Below are 15207 nucleotides of genomic sequence, written 5' to 3'. Positions count from 1 at the left end.
TTTTATTTTAATAGGGTTTTATGTTAATATATATATATATATATATTTCATATCGTTTAAATTAAACTATAAATCGTATGAAAATGTATACTTATATTTTGATATTTGCATTGAACATATATTGAAAAGTTAATATTTTAATTTTGAAATTTTCATTGTTTTTAAATGATTATAAATTATTGAAATTATCTCACATTAAAAAAAATCGTTGGTGTAAACTTTTGTTACACAAATATGCAAATAATCATAAAACCATATGAGTAGAAACTTCATTTAATAAAAATCCATATTAAAATTTTACTATATATATATGTATATGTTAATATCATTTAAATTTAATTATATATCATATACAATTGATAAAATTGATTATTTTTATTTATTTACCCTAAAATGATTGTGAATAAACAAGAGTGATAGTTTGATTTATATGCACACGCCAATTTATTACATAATAGTAACTGATTTCTTAGTTATTTAATATATATACTTATTATTTTATTATTTTATAATATGCAGAAAAGCATAAAATAAATAATAAATATAAAGTATTTATTCTGCAAAAGATGCAGATCTTAACCTAAGTATGTATCTTTTTAATTATTTTAAATCATAAGCATTTTCTAAATCTCAGGTCAAAACAAACAAACGAAATGAGAATAAACTTTAAAATCAATATTTATATCGAACAATAACCCAAATGAAAAAAAAAATATTGAAGATAGATAGGATTGGCACGTGAACGTAAACTTCTCATAACCATAATTAATTTTTAAATTACTAAATCATGATATAAAACCGAGCTGACATAGTTTCATTGTAATCAAATAAACCCGGGATTTTTCGACCTAAAAGTTAGATTCTTATGCGGTAAGTGATTTTTTGACCTAATTTTTTTTTTAAAAAAATGGGATCAGCTCACTAGTAAACAAATTCTGTAATTAACAAAAAGTTAAAACAAAATTTTTAAAGACCAAAATATTAATTCAATCAAGAATATAAATTTATTTTTTCGTATAATATTTTTAAAATAATTTTTATATAAATTTATTCAGCACAAGGCGCATGTCTTATCCTAGTAATAATATTACTCTAAAGTTTATAAATTTTGTATTTTTGTAACAAAATTTACTTTGAAAACATTATTATGTAATAATACTGATTTATAATTTAATAGTATAGATTATTTTTTTATTGAAAAGGCAGTTATATTTTTTATTGAAAAGGCACTTATATTCCTGAACAAAATTGCCAATCATACACGAGCAACGAAAAAAAATTGCTCTCATGACTCTTGTTGTTCGGGGAAGGCCTAAAAACCGGTAACTACAATCCAAAACGTAAAAAAAAGACCAAATAACTCAAAACCGGCCAATAAAAACCCTTAAAACATATAAAAATGTTATTGCCTCTCAACACTGCTTGTCCTAACATTATTATTACCATTGTTACTGTCCCCGTTCTTGTGATTATTCGGACCGTTGATAATAGACGTGAGGGCTGCGGCTAGAGCCGCTGCAAAGTTCGGATTAGCTGCGATAGCAGCAGTAGCAGCGCTGACGCTTTCGCCCGCGTTCAGCGACTGAGTCGGTATCTGTAAACCAGAGAACTTGGACTGTTGTTGGTTATAATACAAAGCCTGACCCATCATTTGAGGCAACCCTGATTGGTTCAACTCCGTGAAACCAGACCGTTGTGGGAACTGCATCAACGGATTGTTATTAGTTTGATTGTTAACGTTGGATGCTGATTCTGTGAGGTCTAGTGTAATGGTTGGGAATGGCGCAGAGGCTGAGATCGTGGCCATGCTTGAGGAACAAGGCAACATGGTTCGAGCGAAGAGATTTGTTGGGTTCATTAAACCGTCCTGGCTCGACATTGTGGAACCTGATAGGAGCATGCTTGCGGCTGCGGTTGTGGTTGAAGCCATGTACATAGCTGCCGGTGGTAATGGATGGTTATGGTTTCCTTCGTAGGTTGTTATGAGAATGGATCTCTCTTCTGCGCAACGTTGCACCTGTTGGGTCATTAATTTGTTAATCAACATATTTGATACATTTGATTGAACCCTGAAGGCTATAATAGACAAGATGTTTCAAATGTTTTATATATATAATCAATGTTGCGATGAGAATCATGAGATGTACAACCTTAGCTCTGGTATTTCTGATATAGCATGTAAGATTTTATGCAAAAACTCAAGAAAGTAAAACTAATTCATGAGTAATAACATTTTTGAGTTACACTTATAACTCAAATTTAATTAAGTATAACTCATGTCACCAATCAAAGTCATAGTGGCTTAATTATGGCTTATTGGTAGTTTTACAGTTTTTTCTATGGTATTTGTTTTTATAAAAATTGTATTAATCTAGAAAGCATTGGTCTAATAAACGTACTTGCTTGCGAACGGGGCATCCAACGGCCATCGTGCAGCGGAAATAAGCTCGAGGGCACGGGTTTCCTTTTGCCATTTTCTGTCCGTACTTTCTCCAGTGACATCCATCGCTTAACTGTAAAACATTTAGGTTAATAGATGGACCTTCAAAACATTAAATCTTTAAAAACTAGAGATTAAGGCTATTGTTACCGTCGGAGCTTCCGACCGAGCACGGACCGAGACACGTGCTTTACGCATGGTGGCTTCAGCGGTCGACTGATCGATCGCACTTACATTGTCATTGCTTGAGGAAGGATTGTGTTTGGATACTTTGTTAGGGTTTCCCCAGCCGTTTGATTGGGTCTCGGGGCTTTCTTCTCTCTCAAGTAATCTCTTTCCGCGCTGACGTGAGCTAGAGTTCTCTAGGAGTGACGGTGGAGATCGTGACCGAACCGTCGTCCTTTCCTCGGACGATACTTCAGCAGTCGGCAGTCCTAACTCCATGAACTGTCTTGGAACCATTTCAGACCCTTCATGTCGTTTATTGGCAATGTCTTTGCTCCCGGTCATTGCCTGATGAAAACAAGAGTTTAAAACCTTACCTAAATAAATTTGGGACGAGCTTGATCATATGTATATATTTTTTTAAAGTGTTGGTTAAATAAAAAGATTAAGATATATACTATAGAATTAGTCACCAGATGATGATGATCTTCTTGTTGCCTCATGACAGCAACAAGTTGCATCTGCAAGGAGTTAAAGTTGTTGGTTGTTTGACTTAGCATTTCCTTTAGTCTTTGAATCTCTTCAGCTGCCTTCTTAAGCTCTTCTCGAAGTTGGACATTCTTCATTTTATTAAACAACAATTATCAGACTAATTCAATATGTCTATTAAGAAACTCTACATAGTAAAACATTGAACTAAGTAAACTTGTCTAAAATATCTATAACTAAAAAACAAAATAGATTGACAAATCTATAAAATAATACTCTTTTATTTTTTTAATCAAAAATGAGGTACTAATTTAATAAGTGTACCTCAATCTTTGAACGTTTCTCCTCCATGTCCACAGACAACCCATCATCCACCATTGACTCGTCGCTTCCCGTATGCGCAGTGAGAAGATTAAGTCCAGTCTATTTACAATAAATATATGAATTTTCAGATCTATAACGAAATTCTTGTTTATAAATTTTAATTACTAAATTGACAAAAAATGTGATGAGACGGTAAGAAAAATAATCAAGATTAATATAAATTTAACTACTTACATTGATACCCGTTGAACGGTCATCATCATCAACAACACGTGAGTTCTCCCTTTTGACATGAACCCTATTAGTTTCGTCGGTGATGATATTCTCATCATCTCTCTTCTCCGACCTGAAAAAGTCAACCTCATTCATCATGGCCCGATGAGGCTGTTCATCCGACGACTGTGGCTGCTTTGGATTATCATGTGGACCTCCAAGACTCACCGGAAAACGAAACATCTCTCTCTATTGATACCCTAACTTAAAACTTAGATTGTGTTTTGGTTTAGAGTATAAGTACGGATGATTCCCTAGTAAACAAAAGAGATATGTTACTTGAAGGACAAGAAAAGTACGTATCTATTCCACTCTCTGTGTGTGCCATATCTAATCCTCCATATATAGAGAATGGAAGAAGAAGATATCTTAACAGAGAGAGAAAAAGAGATACTTGAGTATGTGGTTAGAAACGAATAAAGAGAACGAGACCTTCTTACCGAACCAGATGCTTCGGCTACAAAACGGGTATTTACGTGGACTCAGATATTGTCATTTTTTTCTACGAATATCTCTAACGTTTTCGTTTTTTTAATAATAATATTACCAGCTTAAGACTATTGTTGTTTGTCTATATTTCTTATAATTTTGATTCTGATTGAGAAGATATATTCGGAGATTTGTTTTAGTTCATTTTCGTCAGTGTCGACGTCATTTGTCTACCATCTAGCCATTGACCCAAATCAATAACAAGCATATCATGCGCCCCAACCATTTTGTTTTATATTACAGACAAATAATACATTGCTGTTTATTGGATCAAACAGTTCGCAAAGAGAAAAAACTTTGTTGTTGCTTGCAGGAGGGACTATGGTTTATTAAAGTATACAAATCATATACAAGAGTATATTTGTACATCTATCTATATAGATTAATATAACATTAAAGAGTTTTAGAGGTTTTTATACTTTGTTGCCAATTGTTGCTATTTTATGTTCTTAAAATTGAGTTGTTTTAGTAGGAAATATGTACAAGTTTGTTTCCAACCCTTAAATGGATAATAAGTTAGGATTGGAAAATTGTTAAGAATTCTATATCTGAAATGAGATGGAACATAAAGTAATATACAAAAATTATATGCTTTAGTTCACTCATTGTTGATTTGTCTTGGTTAGAAACTTTCGAAATCTAATATGATACCAAAATTGGAGTTTAAACAATCTGGTTCCATTAGGATATAGTATTATCAATTAGAGTAAGATTCAATTGTAGCTACAGGTAGACTAGAAGAGCCATTATTTCGATGTATAGTGCATTATCTAAATTAAAATAAGATATGAAGGATATTCATCAGTTTACATCTTGTTAATTGGTTTTTTTGAAAATCTATAAGACACCACAGTAAATAAACATAGAAAATGAAAAAAAAAAAAAGAGTGAAATGACTTAACAACTAGACAAATCTCAAATTTATTGGAGATTTATGTTATGTATTTTAAAAGATGGTAAATCATCATATTATTATATGGATTTTTTCTGAAAAGAATTATTACATGGAATTTTTAAGGATTTTGTTATATGTGAACTATATTAAAAAGGTATAAATACCAGTCTACTCTACTGAAAAATCTCACCTAAGTAACATTTTTTTTTCTAAAAAAAGAACTCGAGTCTACGAAATTTATTCAAAGCATTTGTCCTAATTAGTAAAACATTGAATCCTTTTTTGATCAAGTCAATATATTTGGCTTCAGAGAAGAAAAAAACTATTTTTAGGTAAGGAGGTTTTTCAACCAACTCTTATTATAGATGAAATATAGCTTTCACTATTTATTTTTTTTGACTAGATTAGTAAATATTCTTTAAATTTATTTTCCTTTTTCTTTAGAAAGACTTTTGACTCGTTCACGGAATTAATAGATCAGAAAATAGATATGAATCCCACCGGTTGCAATTCAATCGGCGCTTCCCAAGTGATTGAAATAATTAAAAATAAATAAATAAATAATTAATAGCTTTATTTCTATTTAAAGCATATTAAATAAATCACATAATCCTAAACATGTACGAAAATTTGTTGAATTTTGTTAAGACTCGATTCATTGTATTTAACTTATTCATATCCCCTAATTAATAAAAAAAATATAGCCAAAATATTTCAATTATATTAGTGTGATCACAATTCACAAACTCTTCTTACAATACCCTAACTATAAGGCCTAACTATAATTACTATGCTAATTAATATTTCACGACTTTCATCAATATCCTGTTTTTTCCTCCGTAGATTTAATATTTTCAACACGTAAAATTTAATACCCTTTAATTGAAAATAGACAATGGTTGAGACCAGAATGGGAAACCTCAGTGTCACATGTGCAGATCTGACCGGTGACCGGTTATGGTCCCACTAATTTTTCTATAAATAAACCTATGATTACCGGCAAACCTGTTGACTATCACACCATGCGACCCGGCCACTCTTTGACTTCTTAGCCTCAAGAGACGAATAATTTGTCCCTACATAATTCCCCTTTTTCAGCTTAAATTCGATCTCTACATAATTCTTGAAAAAAACATAATATCCTTTTGCCAAACAGGAAAAGAAACCGTTAGTTTTCACTTTTACACTCATTCTTTTTTCTTATAACCAGTAAATTTCAGATTGAGCTCCAAACTAATATCCACTAATTTTCTAATAGTACTAGTTCCTTTTACTCCCACTTTTTGTTTTGTTTTGTGTATCTACACAATTAAAGAAAACTTGTCAACTAACAATCAGGGGGAGAGGGATCCTGTTTGAAGAAACCTCAATACTAAAAGTGCGTACCACAAAGATACGAGGTTATGCTCTAAGATTTCAAGAGAAAATCCATTCGTGGGCTATATCTTTCATTAGAAATTTTTTTTTTTGTCATCTAGTAGATTAATATCAACTTGAACAAAGTATTACACAAAGCCAGCAAAGGTTTGCAATCTTTCTGGAGCCAAACGCGCCAGCAAAGTGATATACACCATCTGGAGTCTCGGTTTAGTACATACACTAAAACATCAACTAGACAAAAGGAGGCAGGCAAAGTTGATTAGGAACATAGAGAAATAAACGATACACTTGAAGAATGGAGAAGCAGAACGGAGCCGGAAACAGAGATGAGTGAGAAAGTGATGCAAGCCTAATTATTTAAGTTCGAAGATGACCTCCTAAAATAGTTTCACCAGTGAAACACGTTCAAGTACCAAAACACGTTCAAGTACCAACCATAAAATCGCTTCAACACAAGAAGCCACGAGAGAAACGATTTTAATAGTATAGAGATAAAAAAAAGTTGAACATGATATCATTTAACAACAAGAAGGTTTCGTCTAGTGTCTGCTCTTGTTATGCTTGTTCAGTTGTTCCTATGCTACATATATTAGTGATTTATTAATCCCTTGACTATAACTCTACCAAAATGCTGTCAGAAATAACTATGCTATTCAGTTTGTTATCTATATTTAAGATAACTGATTATTCTACAAAAACTTGTTTGTACTGGTTGAACTGGGAGAACCATAACGTTCTTCGTAAATCATACTTCACATTATGTGTTGAAATTTCTTAGCAAGGAAATGAAGCAGATCAAATAATGTAACTATACACAAGTTAAAACTGTCATGGTTTATCATTCACTTTGATACATATATACGTTTTAGTAAAATACATCATTTATAATGGCTAAAAATAGGAACCAACAATACAAGAAGTTAGGAAGGATCAAATACTTGTGTGAGATTTCAAGGAGATCAGTTACTGGAGAATCTCCTCAGATTCATAAAAAGCTTTTATTTGCAGAGAGAGAGATGATCAGAAGGCAGAAGAAGACGGCCAAGGTGGTCAGGGGTAATGGGACTCTGCATCCTTGCTTACATTGCAGTACCGTCTTTGCATTGGCATCTCAACGAGACCATTGAAGACTCTCTACATTCCTCTTGTCCTCCTTGTGTATGTGACTGTTCTTCTCAGCCTCTCCTCTCCATCCCTGACGGTAATCATCGTTCTTTCTTCTTTTGCAAGTGATAAAATTCAATTATTGATGTGTGTGATTCACATTGTTTCTTCTGCAGGATTGAGCAATCATAGCTTCTTGGGTGAGTGTTATTATTTCATAGCAATACCTTTTATAGTAAGTAAGAACGCTAAAACTTGGCAGACTTCATATGTTGGTTCTTGTTTCATTGTCAAGATTGTATGAGACGTGAGGAAGGGAGTGAAGAGAGCGAGAGTAGTTTCACAGAGATGGTAGCTGAAGAGCTGAAGCTAAGAGAAGCACAAGCTCAAGAAGACGAATGGCGTGCAGACAGGTTGCTGCTAGATGCTAAGAAAGCAGCGTCTCAGTATCAGAAAGAAGCTGATAAGTGCAGTATGGGGATGGAGACGTGTGAGCTAGCAAGAGAGAAATCAGAGGCGACTCTAGACGAACAGAGAAGACTGTCTTACATGTGGGAGCTTCGAGCTCGGCAAAATGGATGGAAAGAAGTAACCAACGTTGTTGTTTCCTCTGATAATCTCTAAAGAATCAGTCAAATATTTTATTGTTTCCAACATATCTGAAACTATTCAATATAGATTTTGAGTTAAGACAAGGTGAAATGTTTGTCTACTTTGTAGTGACCTTGACATTAGTCTTGTCTAGGATAACGTTGAGGATCTTCCCAGGTACATAGATTCTCTTCTTGATCGATTGTCCATCTAGATACTTCTCAAGTTTCTTGTCTTGTGAAGCTAGAGCAAAAGCATCATCTTCAGAACACCCTTCTTCAACCTCTACGGTGCCTCTAGTCTTCCCGTTTATCTGAACCGGAAGAACAATAGTTGTGTCCTTCAAGTAATCCGGATTTGCCTGCATAAAGACCATGCTCAGTACTGTTAAACACTTTCCACTATTGTGTTTATATGTTGGTTGTGTACCTTAGGGAAGCTTTCATAGGCCAGAGAACTCGAATGGCCTAACCGTGACCAAAGCTCTTCAGCCATGTGTGGCGCATAAGGTGAGAGCAAAAGAACAAAAGGCTCAATGATTCCTCTAGGTTGATTATTCCACTGTTTAACATGAGAAGAAACAAGAGTAAGGGTCAGTGCTTGAAACTGACTTGTATAAGAGTTCTTGAGACCAAACCTTATAAGCTGCATTAACAAACTCCATCATCCCTGAAATGCCAGTGTTGAATCTTGTACTCTCAATTTCCTCTGTCACCTTAGCTATGCACTTATGGAGAGAACGGAGTTGTTCAAGAGTCGGTTCATTATCAGTCACTACAGTGCCATCTTTGAAAGACCCGTCAGGTTGAGGCGAACCGATGACTAGTCTCCATGTTCTTGCCAAGAAACGGTGCACGCCTTCGATCCCACTTGTGTTCCAAGTCTTTGAATCCCTAGTAGAAGCAAATGCAGCAAATGTAAACGCAAGAGAAAACGTTATAATACAACATGTGGGATGTGAAGTTTTACCTAAAAGGTCCCATGAACATTTCATACAAACGTAGAGAATCTGCACCATACTCTGACACAACATCATCAGGATTCACTACATTTCCTCTGCTTTTGCTCATTTTATAAGCACGTGGAATCAAACGAATGCTAGGGTCTTCTTTCAGAACAAAATGATCTCCAGACTTCATAACCTATATATACCATTAAAGATCATAATACAACTCCTGAGAGTCAAAACCAGTTTTAGTTACTGAATGAGAAGAGAAGAAGAAGATTCATACTTTATCGTCAGGGATTGTCACTTGTTGATACTCATTTAACCGTTCTTCAGTATCTGCAGATACATAGCTTCCTTCTTGGTCTTTCCAAGCTGTATACTGGACCTCCCCAAGGATGATTCCTTGGTTTATAACACACTTGAAGGGCTCTTTCGTCGACACAACACCAATGTCATAAAGTACCTGCGATGATGCAGTAAACAGGATTTGCAGTGTTGAGCAATAGAAAGCTAGAAGAAAGAGAGTTTTTTTTTTTCAAAAGACACATACCTTGTGCCAAAACCTAGAGTATAGTAAGTGTAAAACTGCATGTTCAGCACCACCGACGTATACATCTACTGGGCTCCAGTATCTGCCACATGAATAACAACACTCATAAGAAGAATCTTCCCAAAAGTAACAAAGCTTTACTTAAATGGTTCTCACTTTTCTTTTTCCTTGTCAACTAATGCTTCAGGGTTTTTTGGGTCCATGAATCTCAGATAGTACCTGGAGATTAAAAAAAGACTATCATGAATACAATATAGCAGAAAATCACACAGCTTTTGTTTAGTTTCTCACTACATAACTCAACATCCTCAACACACCAGTAACATTGTAAAGAGTATAGCTTATAAATAGATATTTACCAGCAAGAGCCAGCCCATTGTGGCATAGTGCTTGTTTCTCTTTTGGCAGGCTTCCCTGTTGCAGGATCTACAGTGTTCACCTGCAAAATCATCAATCATAAACAAAATGTCCATCTCCATCTTTAAATATCCAAAAAGCAAAGCATACCCATGAAACTGCTTTTGACAGTGGTGGTTCCCCTGTTCCAGTGGGAGTGAAATCATTCAACTCAGGTAAAGTGAGTGGCAGTTCAGATTCAGAAACCGCAATAGTTTCACCAGACTCATCCAAAATTAAGATAGGTATAGGTTCTCCCCAGTAACGCTGCCTTGCAAATAGCCAATCCCTCAACTTGTAGTTTACCTGCCAATAAGAAAAACCTTTAAAAGTAAGAAACAAAAGAGCTAAAGTTTTACATAGTAAGAGAAGACATGAGGATGAAACCTTTTTCTTTCCATTGCCGGTTCTCGCAGCCCATTCAATAACTTTCAAAGCAGCTTCTTTGCTAGATAGTTGATTAATGTCAAGTCCTGTTTCCACACTTGATGAGTTTTCAATTATCCCCACTCCTGGATAAACCTCATCACTTGAACTTGCCTCGTTCCTCACCACCCACTTGATGGGAATGTTATACTTCAACGCAAACTCGTTATCACGGGTATCATGAGCTGGCACAGCCATGATTGCTCCGGTTCCATAGCTGCCACATATAACAAAGTTCTCTGTCTCACACACAAATGCAATTCAAAAGCAAATGTAAAATGTTAAAAGCTGAAGTTACCTTGCTAGAACATAATCAGCTACCCAAATGGGAATAGCCTCCCCATTAGCTGGATTTTTCGAGTAACATCCAGTGAACACGCCTGTCTTTTCCTTCTGAAGTTCTGTTCTCTCAAGATCACTTTTCCTTGATGCAAAATCTTTGTATTCCTCAACCTGCAACCATAAGCAAGGACTCAATGTAGGACTCATGTAATGGAAAGAGAAGAAGTAATAAAACTTACTTGTTGTTTCTGTTCTGGTGTTACAAAGTAAGACAATAAATGATGCTCCGGTGCCACAACCATGTAACTGCAAAAACGAAGAAGGGAACATATAAAGCCAAGCAAGAATCACAATTTGGATTTTGAATCATAAAGTTTGAATCATACGTTGCTCCAAAAAGGGTATCTGGTCTGGTGGTGTAAACTGTAATCCCTTTGTCAGTTTCTTGGCCTTCACCATCAAGAACTGTAAAATCCAGCTCAGCTCCTTCCGATCTTCCTATCCAGTTTCTCTGCATTTCCTTTATACTTTCAGGCCACTCAAGCTCGTCCAGATCCTCCAGAAGACGATCAGCGTAGGCAGTGATCTTCAGCATCCATTGCCTCATGGGCTGCTTGGTAATAAACAATGTCACTGTAAAATCCATGAGAAGTTTCAAAACAGAGGAAAAGAACAATGTCACTGTAATAGTACTCCCAGAACAGTAAAGGGTATTTATTACCTTTCTTATAACCGGGTGGCCGCCACGCTCACTAACCCCATCCACCACTTCCTCATTGGCCAAAACAGTTCCAAGAGCCGGGCACCAATTTACAGGTACTTCAGCCTGAAGTTATTACAGCTCTTTCAATAACTTTTCTATAAACATTTGCACAATTTTAAAAAATTGTGAACTTGAGGATGACTTTCTTGACCTGATATGCCAAACCTCTCTTATAAAGCTGAAGAAAGATCCACTGTGTCCATTTATAATAGTCTGGCTCTGTTGTAGAAAGTTCACGTTCCCAGTCATATGAAAATCCCAGCGATTTGAGCTGCAACCAAAACAAATGGAAACACAATTAGGAAACAAGTGGTCTACGGATCTTACTATCATTATAAACCTACGCAAATAGCAGGGCCGGTACTGGATAAAGCAAAATGAAACATTCGCTTCAAGCCCCTAAATTTTTTGAAGAAAATTACATAAATTTAAGCCCCCAAATTTGTAGAATTTTTTTTAAAAAATCAAATTTTTTTACTAAATCGCCTACAACACCTAAAATCTCAACGGGGCAAACAGCCATCTAAACACTAATAAAGACCTTCTTGGATATAAGTAAGCATACAAGCTTAATATTCAACCAAACCAACTAATATCAAAATACTGAGTTTTCTAGGTTAGTGTTAAGTTGAAAGCAATGCACCCACCTGCAAACGAAAGCGGTCAATGTTCTTCAATGTTGTAGTTTTCGGATGGGTTCCTGTCTGCAATATCAATTACATATGTTCGGTAAGGACTTAAAAAGGCTTATCCACAATGAAATGGAGAAGGATAGTAATCTAGAAAAGGGACCTCAATAGCATATTGTTCAGCAGGCAAACCAAAAGCATCCCAACCCATAGGATGCAAAACATTGTAACCTTGCATACGCCTAAGCCTCGCTAGAATATCAGTTGCTGTGTAGCCCAGTGGATGCCCCACGTGTAACCCTGCTCCACTGAAAACAAGAACCCACAAACAAAAACCTCATGTTTAACCACAAAGCTCATACCTTTAAGCTGAATTAGCCTCTCACTCAGTCAAAAGTTGTGAACTTTATAGATCACTAGTGATAGAAAGAATATACCTTGGATAAGGAAACATGTCGAGGACGTAGAACTTGGGTTTGGAAGTGTCGACATCGTCTGGTGTCCGGAAAGTACGGTTGTCTTCCCAGTAACGTTGCCACTTGGGCTCAATTTCGTGAAACGGATAGACCCTTTTCGCCGTTTCCGTCGCCGGAGTTTCGTTTTTGAGGTTACACTGAGTCTTCTTCTTCGCCGAGCTCCTGACTCTGGCGTGATGAGAGCGACGCCGTTGGAATGGGAGACTGGGAAAGGGATGATTTGGGGAGACTTTGGGACAAATATGAAGGCAACAGGGTGACACCACAAATGGGTCTGAACGAAATTGATGAGAGCTCATCATTGTCTATGTCGTCTCTCTCTGTGGCTTTTCCTGCGCCGGAGACGAATGGATAATTAGATAAGTGTTCTCTTTGAACACCACTTGAGACGATGGTTACTGGGACGACGCCGTTTTCTTTATTTTGAAGTTGTGTGTCGGGGTTCTTACGTCGTCGTTTTCCGTTTTTTCCTTTTAGTTGTTTGTTGTTCTAACGATTATCTCTATTTTTTTTTGGGTCTATGAAGCATAATATCTCACATTGATAAATTTTGCGGATATATTAAACATGTAGATTATTTTCTAGTTTGGGTTTTAATTTAACACTAGATTTTGATCCGGCAACCGCGCGGATGTTTGTTTTCACTTTTCTATACATAAATTATTGTGTTTAAAACATTGGTGGTATATATTTTTAACGTTAATCATATACTTAAACTATTTCAAATACAATAATTTTATAATTTACATGTTATAATTAATCAATTGTTTAAAACCGTATGTATTTTCACTTCTTATTATAAATTAATATATTCATGAGAAAATATATTTGAAAATTATTTTGTATTTAATTTATGCTAAATTCTGACTCGTATTTCAAAGCTGTATTTCTTTTTACTAATATTTTTTATGCTTATTCATTTTATATAATATATTATTGTATATACAAAAGTCTAAGATATGTTAATTTTTAGACATGTATTATATGGTTTGCTAATTTTAAACCTTTCTATCATCATATTATATTTTTAAAATAAATAATTTATATTTATGAAAATAAAATTTATAAATTTATCAATTGAATATACTTTTATCATATTTATTTAAGTATAATAATTGTATTTTAACATGATCATGACTATAAGGTAGATAAAATAGAATTTAATTTATTTATTTTTTATTTTATAAATACATTAAATTATTGTTAAAATATTTTTACACAGATTTATTAGAACTTTTAAAATATAATATATAAATATATATTATATTTAAAATGAAAATATATTATGATTAAAGTAGTTACAAAGATTTTATATTATAAGCTTTAAAGAAATACATGTTAATTTTTATACATGTATTATACAATTTGCTAATGTTAACCCATCTTACCAACGTATTATATTTTATTTTTGAACATAAATATTTTATACTTACGAAAATAAAATTTATAAATTTAATACAATTTTATTATATTTAGCTCAATATAATAATTTTCTTTTAATGTGATTGATTACGATTATATAATATATAAAATATTACAGAATTTTTTTACTTTTTATTTTATAAACGATTACTGAATTTATTAATGTATAATAATATTTCAAACGAATTTCAAAATTAGTGAAAATATTTAAATATAATTTCGAAAATGAAGACCTATTAAAAATCTTTTAAAACAGATTTGTTAGAATTTTAAAATAAATATATTTCTATTTAAAATGAAAAGATATCAAAAGATATTATGATTAAAATATTTTAAAGATTCTATGTATTATTAGTCTTAATAAAATACATTTAATAAGATTTCTAAGTGATGCTCCAAATTAAAAAAAATCACACATGAAAGAAGTCATGACTTCTAATTTAATATATAAGATGTGTTTATCAATTTTTAAAACATAATAAGTTTACGGTTATTTTTTCATTGAATAGATTGTTTCAAAGTTTCACATGTATTTGTATCTTTTTCTATATATATATTTTCGGATTATTATTTCATTATTAAAATCGTAAGTATATATATAAAGATTAGTAAAATATTAGTTTATTGTCGTATTCAAAAATATTGTAACATTTCACAAATTTAGAAAGTTCTTAAAAAATTAAACTTTTCGCTTCATAGATTTATATTATCGAGTAAATAATTAAACATTTAGTTTTTGTTTAATTTTTAAAATAAACTATATAGTTTAAAATTTATTTCATTGGTTTAAGGTATTAAAGATTAATCATTGTTAGATAATATGATTTTTGTTATTTAAAAAAAAAATTATAATTTTAAAAGTTAACATCGACAAATATTTAAATATTTAGCATATGGAGGTATAGTATTACAACATTAAATTATATCTATTTAATTTATACTATCTATAAATCCAATGGATCATCTATTGTTTAAATCTAATTATTGATAACCCAATAAAAATTTCTGGTATGTCCAAAATTTAAATGATAATATTAGATATTAAATGTAGCATGACTTTCTATGAATATGTCCATTAGATCCATTTTTAAAAAAATCACACATGAATCAAGGTTGTAATCAAGGCTGTGACTTCTGTTTTAATATATAAGATAAAAATAATTT

The 15207-nt window shown here is 33.2% G+C and overlaps 2 protein-coding genes and 1 pseudogene across 3 annotated transcripts; 1 reads left to right on the top strand and 2 right to left on the bottom strand.

The window, feature by feature from the left end:
- Window positions 1–1183: 1183 nt before the first annotated feature.
- Window positions 1184–4225, bottom strand: LOC111197714 (WRKY transcription factor 42-like). 2 transcript variants are annotated; one of them, XM_022699318.2, is made up of 6 exons: window positions 3653–4225; window positions 3419–3517; window positions 3064–3225; window positions 2591–2953; window positions 2400–2513; window positions 1184–2017 (listed from the first exon to the last, which is right to left on the bottom strand). In XM_022699318.2, the coding sequence occupies exons 1-6, from the start codon at window positions 3872–3874 to the stop codon at window positions 1403–1405; spliced, it is 1575 nt and encodes a 524-aa protein (XP_022555039.1). In that variant the 5' UTR covers window positions 3875–4225; the 3' UTR covers window positions 1184–1402. The 2 variants fall into 2 exon arrangements, with proteins under 2 accessions (XP_022555039.1, XP_022555040.1); XM_022699319.2 differs by having other exon boundaries at window positions 3079–3225; window positions 3653–4215.
- Window positions 4226–5668: 1443 nt separating this feature from the next.
- Window positions 5669–8183, top strand: LOC106438762 (annotated as a pseudogene).
- On the bottom strand, window positions 8147–13011 carry LOC111204472 (leucine--tRNA ligase, chloroplastic/mitochondrial-like). The gene is made up of 18 exons (XM_048751005.1): window positions 12583–13011; window positions 12309–12453; window positions 12164–12220; window positions 11668–11787; window positions 11475–11579; window positions 11140–11363; window positions 10993–11059; window positions 10770–10924; window positions 10433–10688; window positions 10157–10351; window positions 10009–10088; window positions 9806–9868; window positions 9650–9731; window positions 9383–9562; window positions 9120–9292; window positions 8788–9043; window positions 8580–8711; window positions 8147–8511 (listed from the first exon to the last, which is right to left on the bottom strand). The coding sequence occupies exons 1-18, from the start codon at window positions 12921–12923 to the stop codon at window positions 8269–8271; spliced, it is 2874 nt and encodes a 957-aa protein (XP_048606962.1). The 5' UTR covers window positions 12924–13011; the 3' UTR covers window positions 8147–8268.
- Between the last annotated feature and the right edge of the window lie 2196 nt (window positions 13012–15207).

Source organism: Brassica napus, chromosome C3 (assembly GCF_020379485.1).
Source record: "Brassica napus cultivar Da-Ae chromosome C3, Da-Ae, whole genome shotgun sequence".
Lineage (NCBI taxonomy): Eukaryota > Viridiplantae > Streptophyta > Magnoliopsida > Brassicales > Brassicaceae > Brassica > Brassica napus.
The sequence above is the reverse complement of the archived record's forward strand: the minus strand, read 5'-3'. Positions and strand labels throughout refer to the sequence as shown.

What these genes read in the sequence shown, in the direction of transcription:
- LOC111197714 (XM_022699318.2), bottom strand. Translation starts at nt 3,874, where the DNA reads ATGTTTCGTTTTCCGGTGAGTCTTGGAGGTCCACATGATAATCCAAAG. An exon ending in ACCGTTCAACGGGTATCAAT is followed by an intron (nt 3,518 to 3,652) that starts GTAAGTAGTTAA and finishes TATTGTAAATAG; the next exon opens with ACTGGACTTAATCTTCTCAC. An exon ending in AGAAACGTTCAAAGATTGAG is followed by an intron (nt 3,226 to 3,418) that starts GTACACTTATTA and finishes AATAAAATGAAG; the next exon opens with AATGTCCAACTTCGAGAAGA.
- LOC111204472 (XM_048751005.1), bottom strand. Translation starts at nt 12,923, where the DNA reads ATGATGAGCTCTCATCAATTTCGTTCAGACCCATTTGTGGTGTCACCC. An exon ending in GACATGTTTCCTTATCCAAG is followed by an intron (nt 12,454 to 12,582) that starts GTATATTCTTTC and finishes TCTTGTTTTCAG; the next exon opens with TGGAGCAGGGTTACACGTGG. An exon ending in ACTCTAGGTTTTGGCACAAG is followed by an intron (nt 9,563 to 9,649) that starts GTATGTGTCTTT and finishes GCATCATCGCAG; the next exon opens with GTACTTTATGACATTGGTGT.